This window comes from Vidua chalybeata, chromosome 6 (genome assembly GCF_026979565.1).
Source record: "Vidua chalybeata isolate OUT-0048 chromosome 6, bVidCha1 merged haplotype, whole genome shotgun sequence".
Taxonomy (NCBI): domain Eukaryota; kingdom Metazoa; phylum Chordata; class Aves; order Passeriformes; family Viduidae; genus Vidua; species Vidua chalybeata.
In genome coordinates, this window is record NC_071535.1 from 16873411 (window position 1) to 16899677 (window position 26267).

Here is a 26267-nt window from a genome sequence, read left to right on the forward strand (position 1 = left end):
AGGTTACCTTTGACTTGTACTGCTCCTTATTGTTGGGAACATTAAGGAAAAGGTAATTCATGTGGATTGGGAATAATAGCTTCTGACAGTGTAGTCTTAATATAGATGCAGACATTGTGTCTGTCATCTTACATAGATCAAAAGTATGTCATAAGGTACCAATAGATGTCAAGCTGCTTTCCAGTGGAGTAGACACCAGCATGTATTGGTGCAGGAATTTGCACTTCCTGTTGAACTTCGAGGTTTCTGTCAGCGGATTTCTTCATCCCATTGTCACCCCTCTGGATGGCAACACGACCCTCTGGTGTATCAGCCAGTCCTCTCAGTTTTGTGTGGTCTGCTGGCTTGCTGAGGGTGTACTCTGCACTATTAGCCAGATCATTAACAGAGGTGTTAAATGAGATTGGTCTCAATAGTACCCAGGGTACTGCTAGTCACTGACCTGTAACTAGACTTGTTCCACAGATCACCACCCTCTGGGTCCTCTTTGAGACACCTTTCTCACTGTCTGTGCATCCAGTTCTTTTGTCAACTGCTTATTTAGGAGGCTCTTACAGGAGACAGTATCAAAGGCCTTACTGAAGTGCAGATAGACAATGTCCACTGCTCTCCCCTTATCCACCAGGCCAGTCATTTCATCATGGCAGTTTATTGAGTTGGTCAGTCACGACTTTTAGTGAATTCACACTGTCTGCTGCTGATTTTCTTCTCACTCATGTGCCTGCAAATGGTTTCTAGGGTTAGCTGTTCTGTCACCTTCTCAACATACAAGGTGAGGCTGACCAGCCTGTAGTTCACTGGGTATGTCTTCTTCCCTTTTTGAAAGCCAGAGTGATGTTTTACTTTCTTCAGTCTTTAGGTCCTTCTCCCAGTTGCTGTGATCAATCAAAGATTGTCAAGAGTGACCTCTCAGTGACATCTGCCAGCTCCCTCAACACTTGAGGTGCAGTTCATATGCAAAATAAGTGCATAGTAGGCAAAACATAGCTATAGCTTCTATAACTGGCCTTCAGTTTTGACAGTCTTTTGATTCTTAAAAGCTGCATATAACAGTTATGTTAACTGGCATTGCAGTTTAATGCTAAAAAGCAATAATGTTTGTTTCTTCCATAGCTCCCCATGGAAGTACATGAATAAAATCATATAGTCAGCTTTGTTATCTTGGTTTTCTTGCTTCTCTAAAGTACAATATGGAAGATGAAAACACTCAAGTAATAACTTTCATTCCCCAGTGATACTCTTCTGTTCATGTCCCCTGGTGTAATAAGTTGTCAGAGGGGGCTCAGCAGTCAGAAGGCTGTGAAATAGAGAGGAGGCAGGGGAAGAAGAGATCTTGTTCTGTGTTTGAGAAGATCTCTTGTGTGGGATTGTTAATTGTGACCATTTCTACACAAATATATGCTTGTAAATATTTTATACAACTTTGTATGTAGGAATGTACAACTGAATTACTGTTATTCTTTACAAACTAATAATGATACCCCCGTGTGCACAAATGCTAAAGATCATCCATTATGTATTTTATCGCTAGTGCTTCTTTCATGGAAGATACCTTTTTCACAAGAACAACAGGGAGTATTTACTAGATGCTAATAAGATGGAGGAAAATACAGTAATAGCTTAGAATAACATTGTTTAGAGAAGCAAAATCAATTATAAACATTTAAATTTTCAGATATAGTCATAGGAGAAGTTGTGATTGTTCAGTATTACCCTAAGTTTTCTAGATCTGTTTTGCCTTTGCTGATGAAACTTGTGTTTGGTAAATGGACAGGGATGTAGGCTGGAATCTGGCTGAACTGCCAGGCTCAAAGGTTTATTATAGTCAGCAGCATGAACTCCTGCTGCAGGCCAGCCACTGGTGCTGCACCCCAGGGACTGATTCTGGGACCGGTGCCCTTTAACATCTTGGATGGTGAGAGTCTGTACCATCAGCAAGTTTGCATCTGATACCAAATCAAGAGGAGTGGCCAAAGCACCATATTCTGCTCTTGGCCTGTCCAGGCTCCTTTGAATAGCTGAGAGTCCTTTTTCTCTTACTTGTCTTACAAGTAAAGCCTTGAAACTCCTATAAGACATCTGAAGAGTGTAACCTGGCAAAATACATAGCTACCACAGCATATAACAAAAATGAAGAACACTGAGCTTTTCAGCAATCATTTCTTTGTCTCAGTAGTAATTGTTTCAGTATTTCAGCTGTTACTGCACTGAAGTATGAATGTTTTTTATCACACAGGCTTCACTAGGAAAAAAAGAAAAAAGTAAAGGATTGTTTTATAAAGCCCTTCAAAACTGTCCTTGGGCAAAGGTAAGCACAGAAAACAGGTAAACTTGTCATCATACTTTAAATGTTGAGGTTCTGTATTTGAAAAAAATGTTTAGCTTTAGTAGTTGTTGTAAGTTATATGGAAATGACAGTAGAGGTTTCTAAGTAATGTTAGGATTTTCTGCACATAAGAGATGTATCTTAAATGGAAACATGATCAGTAGTCCGTGCTGTTTGTGTTTCAGGACAGAAAGGTGTTGCATTGCGGCACGGCAGTAAGAAATCCTTTGTGATCTAGAAATGATTTGAGTCTTTCAGACTTTTATCATGAGCATGGTAGTATCAGAAATACATAGCTAAATAAAAATTTATGTAATAATACATAAAAATTATTGAGAGAACCTGCAACTCCTCATGTAATGTCTCTATATGCTGCAAATGCTCCAGTGCCTCTTGACCTCCATTTTATCTTTTTGAATAAAGTTACTCAGTAGGAGTTTGAGAAGATTAAACATCTACTTGGCTGTCACTGGAGGAGTACTAATTCTGTTCCTGTTACCTTAAAGAATACATGGTATTTCTTAAGTTCTTGCTACAGTGTTGTTGCTGTATAGTTACTTTATACTGTGTTTCTTGCTAGAAAGGTAGCACAGAAAATGTGCTTGCTGTCTTTCCAGGTACTCTATATGGATGCAGTAGAGTATTTCCCTGAAGATCTGCAGGAGACGCTCGATCTAATGACTGAGAAAGAATTGAGAGTGCGAGTGCCTATGGAAGAGCTGGATCTGCTACTAGAGATTTAAAAGAAGACTGTAGCAGAGTGGAGGAAGTACAGAAGCTGTTTCCAAAGCTAACAATTAGATCCATTTTCATACAGGAACTCTGTTGGGATTTGGGTACTATGTACTTGATATTTTTTGTTGTTAAGTATTTTATATAAATTCCTATCAAAATGGAGTTCTACTACCTGCAAGTATTCTGGAATCAAGGACTGCATTTTGCCCACAATAATGGATCCACTTCTCTGAAGTTTTGCTGGCTCCCACAGAAGGATACCCTCTTTAAATAGCCTCCTGTTGGAAGTTGCCTGCATTTCTTATTCTATTGTTTGAAATTACATTCCCTAGGCTTCAGTAGAGGTTCAGTACATGCCAACTATGGCTTGGTGAGCAGCATAAGAAATAAATATCTGCCAAATGGATGCTCCACTGTCCTCCAGTTGGCAGACTTCAGTAATTTCCTTCAGCATGGTATGGCTGTGCATATGCAACTGCCAAGTCAAACAGCCATTATATCTGTACATATACTGTGAGTAAAAGCTAAATTTTTGTTTGAGCAGGCACCTATTTTGGTATGTTTTGACAGATGACCATTTAAATGTAAATCTTTATGAAAAATATACCTGAATATTTGAAAATTCAAAAGTAACTTGTTTTTTATGTATTAATTTAATAGAACTGAGTGTATTAAAAATGAAAACACGTCCGTAATGCATCTCTAAGCAGCTCACTTCTAAACAAATTTTTGTAATTGATTACTGGCTTTGACTCAAATCCAGACAATTGTTGTTAGAGAAGTAGAGGTTTGATCTGTATTTGATTCTCATCAAGAAGGCATAGTCTTCTGTGATTATTTAAAAAGTAGCTTATATTCCAAGAGGCTTTTAGCAAGCTCCTAGAGAAGTAATGTGAAATACGGTAACAATTTAAAGATACAGCTATGTTATGTATTTATTTTGTAAAACAGAACATGCTGAAACATGGAAAGGATTGTTTAGCATCCCTACTCTTGCAACCCAAGGACTCAGAAACTGGATTTTCATCTGCAACAAGTATACCTGCAGCCATAGAATACCCAACACTGCTTCAGAGATTTTTCATGAGAAAACTAATTGTCACTAGCAGCACTAAAGCAACTGGGACCATCCAGCTGGTGAAGATCTTATTAGACATGAAGCTGTGTCTGAACCAAGATATACAACTTCTAGCTCAGGTTTGCCACCATGATACAAAATAGAATACACTTTAGTCCAGGCTGCATTTCATTTATTCCTTTCTAAAATTATTTTAAATATTGCAGGGAATATGTATAATTTTAAATGGCATTACAGCACTTCTGAAGAGCCTTATAATATTGAGGTAGTTGCAAGTGATGCTGGTTTTGCTGTAATCAATTGGTCTTTGTGAAAAATAGGGTTTCTTTTTTAAACCTTTACTTTCTACAAAAATGACAGAGCTCCTGAATTGGAGGTAAAAGTTACTCTGTACCCTGAACAGTAACGTGACAAATTATGCCTGTGTTTGTTAATGCATTCTCATCACAGCAGAATGTAATTTCCTTCAAAACCCTGAAAGGGCCATGGGAAGGGGGAGAAGCTTGATGCTCCTGCTTAGAGTCACAGAGGAACCCAGGTTTAGAGGGACCTTGAAAGATCATCTGGTCCAACCTTTTGTGGGACAGGGAGCCTAGATGAGATTAACAAGCTCTCTCTCTGCAGTCACATTTGAGAACTTCTGGTGATGGAAGCAACAACTTCTGTATCTGTCACTTTTCTGCTCTTCCATGCATCCTGCCCCAAGTCCTTTCCTTTGCAGTTTCTCCCAAAGCAGCACTTGGACTGCTTCCTTCCTTTTGATGGTCAGAGTCTTCCTGGATCAGGTCCTGCCTTTTAATCCAGTCCCCAGGAGCTTTCCTGTTCTTGTGGGGAATATACTTGCTGTTCACTTTCTCCTGGTATTTATTACTTTTGTCTTGTCAAGTTCAGAAACTCTGGCAAAAGTGGCAGCAGTTAAATTCTGCTGCAAAAGCTAAGAGCTGACTTTTCAAATGTCTGTTTTTTCAGTTCCTGTGGTGGCAGACAGGGTACTAGAACAGAGTCCTTGGGTTCATTTAATGCAGTGCAGCTGTTCTTCAGGGAGCTGAATCCATCTCTTTGTGGTTGTTGCTTTGAGCCAGCAGTAACTGCCATGTCCTTAATAAAAAGTGCCTTGCTTTTGCCATGCATGTCATAAAGCTCTTCAGCCCTCAAGCAACAGTGAGATCAACTGCCATGATTAGAAAGTGCTAAAAAATCCCTAGCTTAAGGAGACAGATCTCCTAAGGTTTATAAGAATGGGTAATAAAACTTGTTTTTCTAGCTCCAGATGAAAAACAATTCTATTTCAGGATTTCTGTCATCCAGATTAAATAAAGGACTCCATTCATCTGTAGGGTTCATTTTTAACAATGAGCCACATAATTTTTACATAGAAAAATAAAATTTCTTGGCCCTGCTGCTGCCATTGTTGTTGGAGCACTGGCAGTGAGTGAAGGCATTGCTCTGGGTGTAACTCTCCACTGTCTGTTACTGGCCTATGTTTGCTCCCACAGAAAGCTCCCAGAACAAAGACTGCACATTGCATAACTGGTTTGCATGTGGAACCTTTATATAAACCTTAAAGATCACATGTACAACATTTGGAAATGAATCACTTAGAACATAACAAGCCCTTCACAGATGTGTACTACACAGGATACTGCGTAAGTAGTACATGCATGGCTACAAAGGAGCCGACGGACACTGAGCCCCCATGGGAATGGAGCTGTAGGCAACAGAATTGTCTAGAGGGGAAGAATTCAAGGTTATGCTGTAGAACACCAAGCCTGGGATATGTAGTTAGGATTTCTCTGTGCACAGCTGCTGCATGCCAGACCCTGCACCTATAGCACTGGGGCTGGTGCCTTGTGAGTGACATCCTGCCATGAGCATGGGGCCCTTGAACCTGTTCCTACTGTGTTGGTTCTTTTCAGAAACTGTTGTTCTGATGTTTATCTAATGAACTGAAACCCTTTTGGGAAAAACAAATTTATAAACTCTAATCTTACAAGTACCTTATCCAAACATGTTTAGAGGTTTAAGGTAAGGTTATTAATGAACATCCATCTTGCTCTCTTATAAGCTGCACATGCTAGAGATGGGTACCTTAAAGTGTATCTCAGTGTCACTCATGGTTGTATACTTGTCATTGATTTTCATGTATAAATGACTGATGACACTGAAGTTACTCAAAAGTGGCACTTGTCCTAGTTAGCCCCTAAAAAAACATATAAGAAGGTAATCAAGAACAACAGCAAAGCTCGAGTAGTTGTAAGATACTGCTATGCCTAAGGAAGACTAAGATTTGCTCCCTGCCCACATGGTGTGGGTGACTGAGACAAGCACTTGGGTCACCAGCACTTTTTCTTCAGAGTCAGAGAACGCAACAGTTTCATGTAAATAGCAGGGCTTTGCACCAAAACAGTTCAATTCAAATAAATGTTTATTGGAAAGTGAAGAGTTACACTGACTGAAAACCCACAACCCACCAGCTTTTAACCTGTTCATGAATGCAAACTAGCTGTGTGGTTTTACACAAGACTCTCACCAACACAGAAAGTTCTGTATAGTTCCCAAAGAGAGAGATGACTTAAAGATACAGTCCCTCAGGGGTTCCTTCTTGCTTTTTATAGAGAACGTTCTCCTTAGACTTTTTGAAATCTTCATTCGTTACTTTCATTCTCCGTTCCCTCAAAGCCATCAATCCAGCTTCTGTACAAATTGCCTGCAACACAGGGAGCAAGAATAGTTACACTTTCTGTGCAACCCGTTCTAACCACACCCTGAAAAACAGCTGCATCTTTCCTACTGCTCCAGTAAGGGTAGAAGGGGGGAATGTTAATAAAGTCTACATTCTGAAGTTTGATACTGTTCTGTAGCACTGAAGCAGGCTCCATAAAGCCAGGTGAGTGTGTCAGAAAGGAAAGAGGTTGGTTTAAGCTCATGAGTGTGGTAGCTGTAGCAAGGGCTCTATCCATTTTAAAAAAGCAGACAGGATATGGCTGAAGCTTCCTAATATGCAGTTGCATTTTTATCTGCCTTGCAACATAGTACAGGATAATTTTTATGGACTATCTTAAGTACTGTTTAAGATACCTTGCACAAGATTCCACGCTCTCCTTTTAGTTTCTACTTTGTGACTTTAAAATTTCATATTCAGGTAACACAGGTACATACTCTTACCAACACCAGCTACCTCACAATTATGATTTTGATAATTTCCCATTTGTAAAGCAGAGTACTTGGCACTCGTAAAAGTGAGTGTCCCTCATCCCACTGTCTCTCAGTGATGTAAGCGCACAGTTCAGATGACAATGGTAGTGGATGCAGCAAAAACAAGATTTGATTTTTGCTTTGAAATATAAACAATGGTGATGTGCACTGACCTTAATATCTGCACCACTGAGATCATCTTTTGCCATAATCAACTCATCCAAAGTCACATCATCTGCCAACGTCATCCTGCTTGTGTGAATCTGAAAGATTCGTTTCTTCGTCTTTTCATCAGGTAGAGGGAACTCTATTTTCCTATCAATACGCCCTGTACAAAAGAAAAGTTCAGTCTTAGGTTTCTTGCACGCAGCTGTTGGAAACAGCAGGAAGAACACCTGAAGGGTTTAACTGGCAGTAACTCTTAAGCTGGAGCATGTCCAGAGAAGGGCAATGGAGCTGGTGAAGGATCTGGAGCACAAGTCCTATGAGGAACATCTGAAGGAATGTCTGGGGGTGTTTAGCCTGGAGAAAAGGAGGCTCAGGGGAGACCGTATCACCCTCTGCAACTGCCTGAAAGGAAGCTGTAGCCAGGTGGGGGTTGGTCTCTTCATCCAGGTAACAGATGAAGAGAAAATGGCCTAAAGTTCACATGTGGAGGTTTAGGTTGGATATTAGGAAAAATTTCTTCATGGAAAGGGTTGTGAAGTATTGGAACAGGTTGCCCAGGGGAAGCCACCATCCCTGGAAGTGCTCAAAAGAGGCGAAGAAGTGGCACTTGGGGATGCGGCTTAGTGGTGGACTTGGCCATGATAGCTGAGTGGTTGGACTCAATGACCTGAAAGGTTCTTTCCAACCTGAACACTTCCATGATTTTTCTTGCCACAATGAATCATGGTTTGGAGTAGAAAGCAAGGTCACACGATCTCTTTCAATTCTGGCATAGTATTATCTCATTTGTACTCTAACAGCACTGGGTTTGAGCTGAAGGTTCTAAAGGTAAATTATGACAAAACCAGACCAAACACATACCTCAGCAACTTCATGCCAAGGAGGTATTTCAGCTTATTCCTTTGATCTCTGTGTTGTTTTATACCTTCCAATTTAACAGACACCACAGGCACAATATGCTTTTAATTGTACATTTTTAGTGGCCATTTAAAAATACTATGTTTAAAATACCATTTAAAAGGCCATTTAAAATACCTGTGCCTGCTCAACATGTCTCCCTCAGTTATCCCCCAAAAGGCAGGAGTGTGCCAGGTCAGTAAGAAGCAGCCTGCTTTTCTTGCACCAGGATCCAGGCTGTCTCTGGAAAAGCCTAGGCTCTCACCCCCAAAACACAGGTGGTGCTGCCCTGTCTTCCCCAGCTGCTGGTGTGCTGCTGCTGCACACAGCTTGCTTAACCATTACTTAAAATGGCCGTGCCATCTTAATAGAAAGGAAGACTATTCAAATTGTTTATGTATATGTAAAGGAATTAACACACTTCTCTTCCAAAGATTTTTCTCCTATTTAGAAGCTTGTGAATACGTTCTGATTTCAACAGATGCACCAGCATACATGAGATGGTAAATAAGAATAAGCTTGCAGTCATTTTACCTGCCTGTGTTTGTCAAGTTATGACAAGTCCTTTCACAAGAAAAGTGGCTTAAGCATGCACAGCAGGGAAGTCCCTTACCCGGTCTAATTAAAGCTGGGTCCAATGTTTCTATTCTGTTGGTAGCCATGATAACTTTAACATCCCCCCGAGAGTCAAACCCATCCAGCTGGTTCAGCAGCTCCAACATTGTGCGCTGGATCTCTCTCTCACCCCCTGAATTTGAGTCATACCTTTTAGAAAAAAAAGCATAGTCAGAAAAGGCACTAAGTAACTGGCACAAAGGTATAAACATAAGGGGGAGAAGGGCATTTTGTTTGTAAACATCTGTAAGAGATTTAAATAAAATTTAGTTTTTAAATAAAAAGTTTAATGTTTATCCATATAAACAAAACATAGGTTTTCAGAATCACGTTGTGACATCTAGGTAAGTAAAGAGACACTGCACTATTCTTGTAGTTGGGGAATGTAACAGCCATCATGTGAAGGAGATCTGGGTTTTTTTCCCATGTTTGTTCCCATATTTGGAAATATCTTCTTCCCTCATAACACAATCAACATAAAAAGAAAAAAAACCTAATTCTTAAAAGTACATAGATCCATACGTAAGGCAGCAGCTGGCACTTTGGGCTGGTGGCCATGTAGTAAACATGTATGAGCACCTTCTTATTTATTTAAAAAACACTGACTATTTTAAAGACTATTTGCATAGTCTTTAGAGAAAATCTGCCTTGCAAGACAGTTCCAACAAACCTACAGAATTTTCGAAGTAATACCATTTGGATATGGGCTGAACAACAGTTTGGTGTGGCACAAGCAATGCTTCTCCATGACATACACTGTGTAACCTTCTGTAAAATACTCTCAGAGCAGAACTATTTAGCCACCTTCTCGAGAGGCAAACAACAAATGGATATATTCTATATTAAATATTCTGCTTTACCATTGGATCACTAAAGCTAATTAGTATATATGGACTTGTAGCTAGGGAATCTCATATACACAGTGTCTCTTTCTGGTTTTGACACTCTCTCCTGGAGATACTACCATGTAACAAGAGAACAGAAGTTATCTCTGGTCATGTCTATTTAGTATGAAAAGGCTGTGATGTATTGTGTTTCCACTGAAGTTATTTGAAGTGTTACTTGTTACAAAGGCTTACACCAAAACGGTGTATGCAAATGTAGCAGAGCAAAGAAACTGAGTCCCAGTATAGCTGCAAAAGAAGTGTTTCTGGTGAAGCTGTTGCTGGCCCTGGCAACCCCTGCGTGTGCAGTGGAGCCCAGCTGCTGTACCTCTTTGTACCGATGGCATCGATCTCATCGATGAAGACGATGGACGGGGCGTGCTCCTCAGCCACGCGGAACAGCTCGCGCACGAGCTTTGGGCCATCCCCCAGGTACTTCTGGATGAGCTCTGAACCAACCACTCTCAGGAAGGTTGCTGATGTTTGGTTTGCCACTGCTTTGGCAAGTAAAGTTTTGCCTATTTTTAGTTGGAAAGAAATGTTGTGATTAGTTTGCAGAGAAGGGAAAGGGAAACAAAAAAGTGCCCTAACAAACCAGTTGTATGAAATTTGTGACAGACTTGGCAATACTTCAAATACTAACCAAGTGTAAATTATTTTACTTGTATTAGCACAGGTGTTACTGACTGTAAAATACCTGTGCCAGGTGGGCCATACAGAATGACTCCTTTGGGTGGCTTTATACCCATCTCTTCATAATATTCAGGGTGGGTGAGAGGAAGCTCCACGGACTCCTGAAGCACAAGAAAAACATGTTTTTATAAGACTGAGTGGTCTCCAACAGAGATCTGTAGGGATCTTCAAAACAGCAATAATGAAAGCAGTGAAGGGAAAAAGAGCTTAACTGATTTCAAGACAGATACTGAACAGCACGACTCTCTGCTGACTCCAATTCTAAGGCAGACAACTACTCCATTTGCACAGGTTTTCCTATTGTTTCCACTTGACGTGTGGTAGAGCAGCAATGAGCATTCCCCCTCCTCCATCCTCAATGCATCATCCCAAATTTAGAACCCTGGAGCTCCTGAATCTCAAACATCCATGGATGACCTTGGGGCCAGGGAACTCTTTATGAAAGGGTGGCTTCTATAAAGAGTTAACAGATACCATAGATTTTAAGAGCATTTGTGGTTTTAGACACCTACCCAAAACCTTTAGCAAGGTTCAGGCAGAGTTCTGCTGGTAGAGAAAAAACCAACCAATCCAACACACCCCAACCAAACAACAAACAAATGCAAAAACAAAACAAGCAATTGCCCAGAAAGACTAAATCCTTAAGTTAGATTGGATGGCATCAGACACCCAAAATAGCCTCTGCAGTTTTTACAATTTAACTCTCATTTTGCAACAACTGAAACTTTAACTGTTGCAAAGTAATAAGCTATTAGAGAGATTTTATGAGCTCTGCGTTCTATAGGATCCTGAGCAACTGTGAAAGGTTCCTGTGCACACAGCCTCTGGTGATTCACTCAAAAGATTGAGGTCCACAAGTCTGCCTAGTGAAATCTAATGAAGAAATGCACTACAGAAAAATAAAGGACACCACTACAGGAACAGCAGCAAGTCCTGCTGTTTCTTTCCTCAACTCCTAGCACAACAGTTATATTGCCAGCTTAACTGTAAATGACTACAACTGAATACCTTGATTTCTTGAATTTGGTTGTCAAGGCCACCAATGTCAGCGTACGTTTCTTGAGGAGCTTTCTCTACTTTCATCACAGTCACTAAAGGGTCTGTGTCATCCATCAGGACTCCTATCACAGCATGAACCTAATTCAAGAATTAAGAGTTGTCAAAGAAGGCAAGCAGTATTTTTAATACAAGCTGAAGTCTAATCCCTATGCCCACTTATTTAGGTGTGTGAAATAAATAGCATTCTCTCTCCTGTGATCTTTAGAAAAATAAAGCCTGTTAAAAACAGTACAAGAAGTTGTAAGAAACTTGATTTTATAAAAACTACTCACCTTATGATTTAGCAAAACAGAGCAGCCTGGCTCTAACAGGTCCTTGTCCACAAAAGACAGAATACTGACATAGTGCTCTGATCCCACTGATGTGGACACAATGGCATGGTTGTCATCAATGATCTCCTCCAAGGTACCCACAGACATCGGTGTTCCTCTCAGATCATCCACCTTGGACCTTTCTTCCTGTTGGCAAGAAAAATCCATGAAACAACTGAACAACACAGGCAAAAACATTCTTGTACAATACTGCCTGAATAATTCAGACAGAACATAGCAGAACCAGTCTTTCCTATTCTTCTACTGCCCCAAAAAGACAGAGGTCAGTAACAAAACCTACTATTAATTTAGTCCTACCCTACAGACACTACTAATGTGAATATGAATAACTAGAATCTTCTTTCTGTCTTGATGGATATCTGCAAGCTGTACTTTGACAGAGCACTAAGAAACAAAAAACTCCCATGGCTTCATCTGTAGTGATCTGTGCTTGGTCTAAAACAATTTAGCCAATTAATAAGGAATTGTGATAAACCTGATATGTTTGCATCAACTTGCACACTGCTGGTACTTTATTTTCCACTGCTCTGATATGAAGTAGCTCATGTTAATAACGAGCATTTACTGTAACATTAGCAGTAACACTTCACTCAAACCTCACCTCTTGTTTTTCTTCCAAAGGTTTCATCTGTTCTTGATTTCTGATAAACTCTTCCTCCATTAAGAGGTAATCTTTAATTCTCTCCAATTTCAACAGCTTGAGTCTGCACTGTGTGTGAGGAGTCACTGTAACCAAAGCAGAATCACAGTATTTTAGAACAAGTTTGACATGGTATCAACTAACCACTAATTCATTGCTAGAAATCCTGCTTTATTTTCCTGACTGTAACTTGTACCTTACTTGTCCTACTGTAACTCCAGGCAAAAAACAGATTCAGTGTTCCCCCTGCATTTTCACTCAGTTTAATTTCTCTCTCTTACCTGGGAGTTCATGGCCTGCATCTTGCAAAACAATAATCTCATTCTGTGGGGGGCTTTTTAATGTTAATTAAAAATAAAATGACATTTGGCATTGTGTTAGTGACTTCCACAGAGGCAGATCTTGAGGAGAGAAGAGTGCTGTACTTCCCAAAGAGCAGACAGTCCACAGCTCTGCAGGGGAGGCAGAATGCTTACCCAGGGGGAGTTTGCTGGCAGCATCTGGTCCCTTGGTCTTCTTTTTCTTTTTCCCCACTCTGGTTGGAACTGGAGGTTCATATTTCTTCTTCTTGTCCTTATTCATAAAAAGAATTCCATAAAAAATAAGAAAAATTGGGATAATAATAAGTAAACAATACACACAAGCGTTAAGTGCACAGACTAAAAAAGAGCTCAGGGTGAAGGACTTCATAACAAAACTTTCTCTTTATGATCTGTAGCAAGAAGCCCAAAAGAAACATTACTCTTATTTTCTAAGAATGTTCAAAAATGTATTTTCCTGCTTATTTTACATCCCTCTTTCGAATTTAAACTTCTGCTATTTTTCAGTGAATACAGGACATGGAAGGCTCAAGCCTGAAGTAAATCACAAACAAAACTAATAGCTGAGACAATGAGAAAAATATTGAATCTCCACCTTTCTGCTGCACTTCAACCAATAAACCAGACCCACTCAGTTTCCCAGCCTAGACACTGCTTGCCATGTACGTTGTACTTTCCTTTTGCAAAGGAGACCAGGGAGGCCCCTGATGTCCCACAATGTGAAGTGCACCCCTACTGCAGATCATTGTGCTGTGTCACTTCCAAGCCAACAACAGTTCTTTAAGTGACAGCTGGAAGGCAACTTAACCTAACCCTGACACATTTATACTTATATTTTTTTGAAAAAGCAAGTCACTGTGAAGAAATTTCAGTTTTTCTTAAGCTCCCTTTTTAATTTATGAACTTGTTTTCTCCAGTGTACACCCAGAAAAGACATCAGAACCCGCAAGAGCATAATTTTATGCAGTTCTAAATACAACAATAATTTTAAAAAGTAAATTTAAAAAGCCTATTGCAGCCAGGCTCTGTAGCAGCACACCAGCACTGTAAGTATTTATTTGGGTTTTAGTTACCTTGTCATCCTTCTTGCTACCACCAGGACCATGTCCACCACTCTGACTTTGACCCTAGAAAAAAAGTAAAAAAACAAACGACAAAAACCATAATATATGTACGGTTCTATAAATCGAGACGCCTACGGGCAATTCCACGTACAGAAATCCCGTAACTGGATTTCTTCTGTCTAAACAAAGCGCTAAATTATTCAGCTTATTGTCCAAAAATAAAAAGAAGTGTCCCGCCCGGCCCCACCGCCCGCGCTCCCTCCCTCGCCGGGCCGCGGCCTAGAGGCGCCGGCGGTGACTCCGCAAAACGCCGGGCGCCGGCGGCGGAGCCCAGAGGGGCGCGGGGCCCCGGCTCGGCGCCGCAGGCAGAGGCGCGCTGTGCCCCGGCGAGGCCGCGCTCGCTGTCCCCGGGCCGGGGCCGCCGGGGCCGCCGGGGCCGCTCTCACCATCGCGCCGCGACCGCCCCGGAACCGCCCGCACCGCCGCGGGCGCGCCCGCCTCGCTACGGGCAGCGGCGAGGGACAAGCGAGCGCGCGGGGCCGAGCGCGGCTGTGGCGCGCAGCGGCCGGCAGGGGGCGCCGCTGCCCGCGGTGTGCGGCGGGAGGGCCGCGCTCGGCCCGGCCGTGCGTGTGAGGGGAGCGCCGCTGAGGGACCGGAGATAGAGCGGGAAACCCTTAAAGTTACAAGGCGCTTTTCCCTAGACCTGAGCCTTCCTTCCATCTCTTGCATCAGCTAGTCAACAGAAAAACGTTTTTGTGCGTGCTGTAAGAATTGGCTTTTTTGTGGAGCATGGGTAAAGTTTTCAGGAAATCCCTCCCTCCGCAAAAACGTAATTTTTGTACCTACACTGAATTCTATTAGTCCGTGGTGTTCCTGGGGAAATGCAGGAGAAACTTTTAGTGTCTTTTAACCTAGAACCTAAAGGTTCTAGAACTCTAGAACCTTCTAGTGCTTTTGACGCTCCCGGAGGTCGAGCTCGGCCGAAGGCGCGCACGATCCGGGCCCGGGCGGGTTCGGGTCCCGCCCGGTTTCGGCCGCTGCCCGGCGCCGCAGGGGCCGGCCCTGCGCGGGCCAAGGCTCTGCCGCCCCGGGGCAGCCTCTGTGCTTCCTCTGCTTCGGGCTGGAAGAGCGCCGCTATCAGCAGAAAGGTTACAGCCAAGGTGAGGGCATACTCTAAAAATACTTCCAGCCTGCTCTCGCCCAGGCAACCAGCGTATAGATTATATTTACATCCATCTACATTCCAGTGTAGAGATCAGAGCATTTGTGAAAAGAGGCTTCAGTTTACAGCAGACGCTAGGATGTGGGATTATATTTTTGTTTTGTTTTGTTTTGTTTCACACTTTCTCTAGAATTCCTGTCTGAGCAGGGAACTTTCTTAATTATTAATGTAACTGGCTGAGCTGTGTAGAAAGGTGTGAAGTTTTGATCATTTACTTTGGTTTGGTTCCATTTGCTCACAAGGGTTACTGTTGTGCACTGTGGATTTAATTTGACTTTTCTATGGTTTTTATTGTTTTTGTGAATTAGCTGCCTTTTTGTTACAGTATCAGCTGTCCTGTAACTTTTAAGGACATTGAAACAAAATTAAATATAGCAGGTATTCTTTGCTTTAAAAACATTCACTTCTTGGAGTCTACAGTCTTACAGGATTGCATCTGTATTTCTTTTAACCTTACAGTGTAAAGATGCTAGAACATTCTTTCCCTCACACAATTATTCCTCCCTTTAGACTAAGATATACCCATATTTATTTAAAATTATATCTGTAATTGGTAGTTCTGGTTATGATTGAGAATTCTTATCACTTTTTTCCTTAGAAAGTCTGATTTTAGTGCTGTGTAGCTTTGCAGACATTTTAACTGTGAGGATTATGGCATAAACCAACATAAATTGTAGGGGTGTAGGATGAATGTAAAAGCTGAACTTTCCATTTATAAGCTGACAAGACAAATCTGTGACAGCCTACCTGTTTTTCTAGTATTAAAAATATTAGGAAATTATATATGGGAGGAACTGAAAAGGTTTTTGGCAAGATTGTCTCCCAGCTCATTCACTTAAAGACATACTATGGAACAGCTGTGACAGAAGACATGAAGGGAAGGGAGCAGAAAGGGAAACACTGTGTTTGGGTCATCTGGTTAATGGCTTTCAGTTCTTGGGCTGAATAGTGTTGGCAAACTGGAACTGAAATAGAAATGTGGTTCTGTAACCTGGCTGCTTACCTTAACTTTACACATCCAGAATTTTGGTTTGGTTGCAGAGTACAGATAATGTCAAATCAGGAACTTTAAACAATAAATATTGTATAAAAATAAAAATTATGCAAGTGCCTCTGATTTCTAGGGTTATGCTTACTAGAAAAAAAAAAAACCCAAAAGAGTGAGCCAGGGTAACAGGAAGGAACACAGAGTCCTTGTTTGTTAAAGATGAACATAGCCTCAGGGGCCTCAAAAAGCTCTTCATATCAAAAAATACCAAGACTTCTTCAGAGAGGGTGAGAGTTTTGTGCTGTGTTTTTAGTTAGTGTTTTCTACCCTTCTTCTTTATTCTGCAGTAAGCTTACTGCTGATCTTTTAGGCATATTGTAAAGCCCTCAGCTCTGTTCCCAGGCCTTTGAGGAGGAAGAGGGCAGCTGAAGGCTGGGGGAGTATTGGACTTGGGATTAGTAAATAGCAAAGAGGTTTATTTTCCCTTTGCACATACAGGAAATTACTAGGATTGCTTATGTTGTTGATGTTAATTTGTCTTTCTTATATGTCTAGTGCCTAGAGCTTTTTATGTTTGCATAAAATGAAATAAACCTACAGATTGGAAAAATATTAATCTTGCTATTGCAGCTACATATAGTGGGTTGCTTTTTCAAAAGCTGCAATTTGCACACCCTCTTTTCATAAATGAACTTTAAACTTACATCAACTTCAATAAATGAATAAAATTGCAGGGTTTAAGGTTGGATTTTTTTTTTATTTAAGTGTGCATGTGTCAAAGTACCAAATTAACCATTAAGCTTCTCTGCTGCTTACAAGTTTTGCAAACAGTGTAGAAGTGGAAGGTATTCCTGCCACCTACCAGTTGGCAAGGAACAATGTGAGGGATTGCAGAATTAGCAGAATACTAATCCTTGTGGGCTCCTCACAGAAACAACCTAGCAAAGTTTCTCTCCCAAACTCAGAATAAGGCTTCTGACCTTCTGGAATTCTTTTATTTTACCTTGTCCATCCATGGGACTATGGACATGACTTTTAAAATTAAGGTGCTCAAATAAGTGCCTGATATCAGGGATCATGATTGCTTCCTCCTTCTCCCATCACCAAATATAGTTTTAAAAATAGGAATGTCACCTTCACCTCCCCTGTTTTTCTTGAAGTCTGTACTGTACATTTGAGCCTGTTCATTTTCAAAAAGGAGTGGAAGCCAACAAGCTTCAGCCCTAACAACATCAATGGCTCTTAGCTGAAACCCCTTTGATGTGAATTACTGGGTATTCACAAAGATGACAGTCCCTTAGAAAAGATTCACCTGATGTTTCCTGACTCGAATTATCAGTCATAAGTTCTCTGGTCTTCTTGACACGGTGTTGCGTTTCTCAGCTGTGAAGGGCTGCAGTCCTTATGCCTTCCTGATGTTCTGTGCCTTGCTCCCAGTGTGGATGAGAGCAGCTTCAGCCACCTCTGCAGTGACTCTGCTGTGTCCCCAAGGCACAAAGAGCTCTCCCTGCCTTTGTTTTCCTGTGATGGCCAGGCTGCTACCCAAGGGAAGAGAAGAAACAGGAAATGAAGGCACCTTGCTAATTCCTCGTTTCACTGGAGAGCCCAGAGAGATGCCCATCTTTAGTGCAGCTTCATGGCTGTGGATTAGCACCAGGCAGCTGTGCCAGAGTAGAAGGTAAGGGCTGCAGCCATGAGCTTATCCCTCTGAAACAGCAATGCGTGTTCCCACCATTGGTGGTTCCAAAGACTCCAGGGAGACTCTTCAGCTGCTCCAATTGAAGCAATTTCCAAAGTGGACAGAAACTACTGTGCATTGGAGAGATGCTAAAGTAGAGGAGGAGTCCTTCCATTCTCACTTCTTAAACAATATGAAAACTATATTTTCTGCATGGCTAGAAATAATCTGGATGAACTTCATGTTCTTGAATATGCCATCCTCCATTTACACAATCTGAGCTGGCATTTATTATATTCCTAAACATATTTATGCATAGTTTACTGCTGTAAAATTTTATTTCTTGGCAGCAACCACATTAAAGCAACATTTAGGTATACTAAAAATTAATTGTCTTGACAGCATTAGCTACAGATTTACTTTGAAGCTTTGATTACTACGTACTGGTTAGAGCAAGGTCATATATGAAAGGTTGCTGAGACCATTCTTTAAAGTAGCTGATGCACTTAATTTGAACAATAACTAGTTTAAGAGATTTATTAATTAAACTTGGAGTATACTGTAACATTTTCTGTGAAAACAGAATTAAGTTTTTTTCATCCACGTAGAAAGGCAATATATATATTTTAGTTTAAAAAGCAAGTAGAATGAGTTGACAATGTTAAAGTTTTTTCTCAAGCTTTCTTTGAATAAAGAAATGAGTTGTAACCAACCCTTGCCATAGTCTTACTTTTGGAAAAAAAAAAAACAACCCCAAACACTTCGCAAAGAAAAATGTCAAAATGTCCAGCCAGATAGCCCTAATTAACTTTGGGAGGAAGTGACATGTTTGTCCATTTTCCAGATTAACAACTACCTTAAATAAAGTTGAGTAAATCTCGTTTTGGTTCTGTAGCCAAAAGGACCAAATTTAATATAGCAAAGATTTATTTGAAGGGAAAATGATGCTGAATTGAATGGAGTAGAAAAAACAATTTCTATCTGCAAAGGGCATCGTTCATTCTGACATACTGTTACAGTTGAAGGAAGGTATTGCACTAAAATGTGTGCATTTGAGAGAGGGAGATCAGGAAATAAGGAAAAACTATCAACTGCTGAATAGCAAGAATCATAAGGAAATGGAAATATATGTTTGTTTCTTAGCTAAATAATTACTAAGGAGACAGCTGAGCAGTACAGCAAGTGTTCACTCTCAGAGCTGTATTAATCCCACTGTGCATAAACAGGATGGCATAATTTTTAGTTCACTTTTCTGTTCTAGGGGTTGAGGTGTGCTGGCACATGATGAAGTATCTGTCCCATCCTGTTTGCTTGCTGGCTGTGGTAGGTGTTGATTAGTGCCACAACTAATATGTTTCATTTTTTTTGCAGTATCTATTCATTGGATAGCTCACCTGAGTTTCTGGCTACTGACTCATCTGCATATCAACTCCCACTGATAATGTGTTGTTGTTGTGGTCTGATTACCAATGAAAAGCAGACTTCTTGGAGCAGGAATTATTTAGAACTAGACAAGCAGAATTCAAAACACCTGAAAGCGCATGAATGCTTTCATAAATTTTGGAAATAAAATTCTTGGGAATCTTTCCATGCTATAGCAGACTCTGACACCTTGAAGATTCTTTCATGCATGTTTTCAGAATACTGCAGAATAAGTAATTTTATTAAAAAATATGTTTATAATATCATATGTCTTTATACGATCTCATTTGGAAGTCTCAGAGCAACACACAATTCCCCTAAGTTAGGCCTCATAGTCTTGCAGGCAGGCTGGTAGCTGAAGGAGACTGTCTCAGTCTTACCATCCAACAGCTGAAGTGAAACTACTCCTCCCTTAGTGTGAGAAATATCAGAGACACCTCATCCACCTGGTGGCAAATACATTCCCATAAGTGATGGCAAAGTTTGGCCCAAAGGATTCCAAGGAGTGAGAGCAGAACAAGAGCAAAGTGGAATCCTAAACCCAAGGGAACATGAGTGTAAGAAGAATATACCTTTCTCACTGTGCAGAGGTTAGCAAAATACCAGGTAGTGTGGCTTCTTGGGTCTCATATTTTGGTAAGAGAAGATCCTGTGGTACTTCAGCAGTGAGCACAGAATGATGTTGCTATGATGCTTTCTTGTTTTGTGGCAGGAAAATGTAATAAACTATTTTTTTCATAAAGTCTAACATATTAGCTGGTTAAAATTCTGTAGTTTTTGGTAGCTTTAGGAAAGCTGGAGCAAAAGACTATGGGATAAGAAACTTACTACATTTGGGACAAAGAGAAAAAGATAAGTGATCAAACATGGAGCTATCCTCTAAATGGAATACAGAGTTCTTCACCTGGCTAATTAATGGTTGCTGATATTGAAAAGTTCCCATCATGCAGTGCTCCTCAGAGTCAACTCATTGATACACTAATAGCTGAGGATGGTTTTAACAAACTGAACATTTCTTCAGTAATTATATCAATATTCACATAAATTAGTTGGATTCACTTTGCAGGATTCAATCAAATTATGAAGAGACTGAAATAATTTTTATGTAAAGTGAAGAAAAAGAAATAGGGTTTTCGTTCCATTCCTGAGAAAGCAGTATTTCTAAAGACACAAATGCTTTCTAAACATTATACTGACTACTATTTAGGCTGAAATCCCTAGACAGTAATAAATGTTTGCCGAATCTGTGTGCTCCATTGTTTTTTTAACTGCTAATGATTCGTATGATTTCCGTCATGAAAGGGCAGAGTTGTTATAATTACACAACTAATGCTGCAAGTGTTCCTGCTTTGCAAAACCCAGGAAAGCCATTATGCCTGCTCCAGGTCTTCTCTTCAGAGGGCAGTGCAGAGAGAGGCCAGAGGGCAGAGCACACCTGCACAAATATACCAGCAAAGCCTTCATTAAAGACAGGAGTTTTGAGGAGTGTCTTTAAGTCAGAAAGCATTTAGGGACAGTCCCAAAGCCCACTGAGGCAGATAGAAGGAAAGGCTGACTCTAAGAAAAAGCATAAGTGGGCTGAATGCACTGGAGTATTAAAGGCAGTAGAAATTGGAAGGAAGGGAGAGAACTATCATCAGTGTAGGGGAATGGGAAGTAATTGTGTGAGACATCAGAGAAACAAGGTCCCTGAAAACCTAGGAGCCACTAACTTCACCACCTTGCCACTGGAGCTAAAGATATGTTAGCTTTAATTGCTTCTCCCTGAAGTACTGGTTCTGCATTAATCTGTTGACTATAATGTAATGGCTCCTCTGTCATTTCCTGCAGCACTGTAATCTAATCCTGCACAAGTGTCTCACCATGTTCACATTCTCTGTTAAGTAATTGTGGCTTTGATTTCATGATGCATAGTCTGTTCAATCAGCCTGTAACTGCAGCACTATCTGGAAGTATTGTTGATATATCTATGTAATTATGTTTATTGTTAATAATGCAGATTGAATCTGTTGAGTTAGGTCAGTCATCCTCAAGAAGCAGTTTCTACAGATGATTTCTTTAGCTGTTGAGGAGTGGGTTTTTTTAGTTGTCCTTTGCTCTTTCACAGAAAATACTCTTACTGAAAGATAACTTTGAAAGTAAGAACCACAGACCCTTCATGGAGGTGTCAGCATGTACTGCAGAGGCTGTGCAGAAGTCTTGTCTATCCAAAACATCTGGAGAAGGCCTTGAATTCAGTCATATTGCTTCATATGGGCTTTTCTAATAATTGTCAGGGTGATGAATTCTGGAATATTTGGAGATACTAATCTTGTCTGGAAAAGCATAGGAGCTGTGCAGGTGCTGTGGCTCTGAAGCTGTATTTTATCTTCTACAAACATGTCTGTTAAAAAAACTTCATCCTTCCCTGATACAGATTTCTTTCCCCAGTCTCACATAGTGTCAGCCCTGGTAAAGGCTTTCAAATATATGTTTATAGTTGTTTAAATTGTCTGTATCCTGCTGTAAATACAGCTCTCTATATTGGTTTCCTTCATATTACTCAAATGTTACACTTATCAAGATAATATACTTAATACTTTCTTCAAGGCCAGGTTGGATGAGGCCCTGAGCAACCTGATGTAGTGAATGGCATCCCTTTGCCCAGCAAGGGAGTTGAAACTAAATGATTTTTAAGATCACTTCTAACCCAAAACATTCTGTGATTCAATAGTTATAGTGTGAAGTGTTTGGACTGTCTGCTTCCTAGTAGAATGTGGCAGATCATTTCCTTCTCTTGAAACCTGCTTTCTTGAGAATTTTTCTTTGTTAAAAATAATTACTCATTTTGTGGTCTTTTTATGTCAGGATGCTCCTTTTGTAAATGAAGAGTTTGTCATACAGTATGAATAACACTTGAAAATGGGTCTATTGAGTACAATTAATTGAGACTGAATGTAGCACTGTTGCAATAAAATAAATTCAGTTCTGCATGCAACAGCTGGGAACACATTTTGCATTACACAGTCACAGAGTTCTCCCCCCTTTTCTGCATTTAGGTGGCTGTTGCAAACCATTTGTTGGTCCTGCATTGTTATTCTGGGCAACTCTGTTGCCTGTAGCTCTGTAAACTCCCTGAAAACAACCCTGAGTTCAGCTACATAACGACTGTGGAGTTTTCTTAGGAAGTGCCCTCTGAACATGCCAATCTTCCTCACCTTGCTGGCTCATGTGGTCCCTCAGCTCTGACTGACCGAAACATCACTTCAGGTTCTTATGTGATGCCAAAAGTGCACAAGACTGTCAAAGACAGAGCATTCAAGGGGCAGTGTTGTTTCATTTACACAAAACTGGTAGGCACCCTCAAGGCACTCTACCTCCATCCTCCTGTCTCACCACTGGCCAGCTGGGTGGAGTTGGCCCTGGCCATGCAGCAGCTCTGCAGTCTTGATGGCAGGGTGGGGCAGGGTAATCAAAAAGAGCAATCAAGGGGAACATATCACATTCGCTATTGGTTCCTTAGCAACACTGTCAACATTTTTATACTTCATTTTCTGTCTTCTTCTTAAGCTTTGAAGTTTCAGAGTGTTTGCAGGGACTTCAGGGTATTTTACCAACCAGCTTTTGGCTATTCAGACTGGAGCGTAGTTACTACATGGTAAATTGGAAGCATTTCCAAGTTGGTGTTATTGCAATCCAGTGGGAACTCTCACTGTTTCCCTGGAAGGTAGCCAAGAGCTCTCTCCCATTATTTTGACTTGCACTCTTAGTCTACCTCCTCTCTGCTCTGGGGGGAGGACTTTGTAAAGGCATGAAATAATTTCCTTCTCTACAATATGAATGACAAATAGCATTCATTTTTTTCTCTTTTTTACATTTTCTTGATAATGCAACACTATTTGTCTTTTTTGCTTAACATAAGCACTATTCCTATGGAGAAACAACCGAGGCTTTGAAAGTGAGTATCCCTACAAGGGTGAAATCCCCATGTCACGGCTTGGGCAAATGCAATCCATATTATCTATAAAGTGATTTTACAAGAAAAGTAGGGCACTCCTCTGAAACCGAGACAGCAGTGGTGTGTTCCCAGAAAGCTGATAAGTCTCAGGAATCAGCTGTGATCAAAGAAAGTGAAAATTCAATTTATTTTGGTCCTGGTCTATTCTTCAAAGATGCCATGCTTCCTCTATATCAGATATTACACAACATATCTTAAACACAGCCCAACGCTGTGAATCTTGTTTTAGAGGTTCTGACTTTTTCTAGGCATTTCCCACAGCCAAGTGAAGGTTATGATTTCCAAGAGGTGACAAGAAGGAATTCCCAACTATGCAATTCCAGAGGATTTTGGTGGATTTCTGATGTCAAATTTGACATTTCATCATTTGGGAATCTAAATTTATGGCCTTTATCTCTATAGTAATTACAAACTCCCCTGTACTAGTATGAACCACAGCCAGGCAGATGAGAAGCAGGCATGGTACTGTAAGTGATTATGATGGTTTAGTAGAAATCTTAGTGTTAAATATCTGTTCTTCAGACAGAAAAAATCTGTAGCATGTATAGTCGTGGTGTTTTCACTTATGCTAGATTCCAAGCTATGAATATGCTGTCTTTAAGATATGAGAAAATCAAAATGCTAGCTATAAGATATAAGGAAATTTAAAAAGGATCTGACTCAATGCCTTGTAAGAAGACTATCTCTCTTCTTATTAACTAACTTCAGTCTGTATCTCCCCAAGATATTTGGAGCACCTGATTTGTCTTTCACTTCATGACTGGGCTGGCTGTATTCCAACAGGATAAATGGAATCAAAACAAATGGTACACAAATGAGGCATTTGTACAGTGAAGGGGAACAATATCAATCATGGCTTGTGTGGACTTCAGTGGAAGTTTTCAAACTGTTCAATATTATAAGCAAGACAAACTAGAAGCAGGAATCTCTAGAGTGGGTGGATTTGCTAGCCCAACCAGATGCATTTTTCTGTGGTCCTACTGCCTGTTAAAAAGTGATTGGCTGTGTAATTACGGATATGATTGCAAATATTAGATCAACAGGCTAACAATGATCACAGCAGCCAAATGTTAGTCTCTGGCAGAAATGAGATTAACAACTGAGAGGTTCTTTCATGGAGACTAACCAGATTTCCTGTGAAACATAAGCATTTTTTATTAAGGTTTTCCAATGAAAAAGCCACAAGACATCCTGAAATAGTTTGTTTCACTGTCTTCCTCTGAATAGGTCAATGTCTGATGTTCCCATCAGTTTTTTCTATAGATCACTGACTGTGTGTGGAATGGACACCTGGTTTGATGATCAATCCAAACATGGCAGGGAAGGCAGCAGAGCTGGATCACTGCTAGGGGAGGTGTCTCATCTGAATCTGAAGTGGTGCAGGTTCTGGACAAGCTGTGGGAGGCTGGTGCATGGGCTCTTTGCAGGCTGTTCAGGGCAGAAGCCAGGTTTGAATTGCAGAGTCAGAAGTCACCAATTTCCACACCAAGCAGGAAAAAGTTTTGGCTGAAGGCAGTGCAGACCCCAGGCAGGCAGGCAGCCAGCACCATTCACTTGAGTCTGCATGTTCATAGCACTGGGTACCTTCTGTTCCTGCCAGTTTGCAGAGTCCACTCTACCCTTCAAGGAGGCTAAATCCATTGTAAGAAGCCTTTTTCAGACTTTTAAGCTGCCTCCTGGTAATTTTTCTGTGGGAGCTGCAGACAATGCAATCCCACGCTAACAATTGCTCACTGCAGGGCTTGTGTATAACATTCACAGCACTTCCACCCACAAATCCCAAAGCCATGCTGTAAACACTGAAATGAGAACTGCAATATTTTCCATGATTTTTAGAAACACATTTTAATGGTTCCTCTGCCCACAGCTTTATGACTTTACAGAGTGCACCAGGACCTTGTGTTCCAGCTTTTCTTTGTGACCATGACAGAGTACTTTCTTTTATAAAAGCTAAGATTCCCATAGATGACAGTGACACAGGGGCTGGGAGTTCCACAGAAAGTGTTCAATATGCTCAATACATCAATAAAATCATGGTGTTGACAAATCCTATGAATATTGATGATCATTCCAGGAGTACAGACCTTGCAAGGCAGTGATGAAACAGTAGGAACTTGTTGGTTAGATAAAGGACAATAACAGGTGAAGCAATGAAAGGAGAGGCAGAAGAGCAGAGTTTTATAGGGCTGTGCTGCCTGGCTGCTGGCTGAAGTACAAAGGAATTTCAGCTGACTGCTGACACCTATAGCCAGAGAAGCTATTTCTGTAAGAGTAAAGTAAGAGCTTGGAGAAGGTCTATAACAGTGAACAGAAAAAAATGGGAACATCATTTAATTTTCAGCACTAGCTTGTGGTAGGAGCACTTGAAAGTCATTGTTTACATGTGCCCCAAATAAAAAGGAGCGTTGGGCAGGCATAAGTCTGACATGTATCTCATTAGCATAAAACCAGCAGGAATGTAATGTCTCTGTGCTCTCAAACTCCTTGGAGGAGGCAAAAATTGCTGCAAGAACCCTTAATCATTTAATCGCTTTAATGTCCTGAGTTTGTAAACAATTTGATTCTTCCCATGGTAAAAGAGATGGAGTTTTGGTTCTGGGCTGAGATATCCTGACAATGCTTCATGTCCCATAGAGCCAGTCTAGCCAGGCTTCCCAGTGACTCAGGGTTGCTGGAGAGCTCCTGCTGGAAAGCACTGCTGGCAACTGAAAGACAGCAGCACACAGAAAGGACCAGGAGGTCTTTTTTCCTTCTTCTTTCCAATCTCCATGCACCATATGAGGCTCCATATACTCACTGCCAGCCCTGTAACTGAAGATTTCTATACACGCAAAAAACAGCCTGGACTTCATACCTACATGAGTGACTTGAGGATATAATTCCAAACAGATATAAGTTTAGTTTTCATGACCCTTGCTCTCTTAATCCTATACCCTCAGCTCAGGTAGTGGCCA

At 40.8% G+C, this 26267-nt stretch overlaps 2 protein-coding genes and 1 long non-coding RNA gene across 5 annotated transcripts in view; 2 read left to right on the top strand and 1 right to left on the bottom strand.

The window, feature by feature from the left end:
- The window catches only part of NRDE2 (NRDE-2, necessary for RNA interference, domain containing), a 29205-nt gene extending 24648 nt beyond the window's left edge, over positions 1-4557 (top strand). The window contains exons 13-15 of one of the 3 annotated variants that reach the window (XR_008431295.1): positions 2237-2308; positions 2944-3162; positions 4013-4557. Coding sequence is in view for 1 of the 3 variants with exons in the window: in XM_053944513.1 (XP_053800488.1) it covers positions 2237-2308; positions 2944-3069 (198 nt within the window). In the remaining 2 variants the exon portion in view is untranslated. Of the gene's footprint in view, positions 1-852; positions 944-2236; positions 2309-2943; positions 3691-4012 lie in introns of those variants that run through there. The other 2 variants (XR_008431296.1, XM_053944513.1) reach the window with 2 other exon arrangements.
- A 1989-nt stretch (positions 4558-6546) lies between these two features.
- Positions 6547-14501, bottom strand: PSMC1 (proteasome 26S subunit, ATPase 1). The gene is made up of 11 exons (XM_053944516.1): positions 14453-14501; positions 14016-14069; positions 13099-13195; positions 12584-12708; positions 11923-12108; positions 11600-11728; positions 10596-10692; positions 10227-10416; positions 9013-9164; positions 7508-7662; positions 6547-6846 (listed from the first exon to the last, which is right to left on the bottom strand). Exons 1-11 carry the CDS (start codon positions 14453-14455, stop codon positions 6712-6714), a joined length of 1323 nt encoding a protein of 440 aa, XP_053800491.1. The 5' UTR covers positions 14456-14501; the 3' UTR covers positions 6547-6711.
- A 134-nt stretch (positions 14502-14635) lies between these two features.
- On the top strand, positions 14636-19475 carry LOC128789904 (uncharacterized). Its single transcript, XR_008431573.1, has 3 exons — positions 14636-15166; positions 17654-17894; positions 19266-19475. It is a non-coding gene; the product is annotated as an uncharacterized LOC128789904 (long non-coding RNA).
- The last annotated feature ends 6792 nt before the right edge of the window (positions 19476-26267 follow it).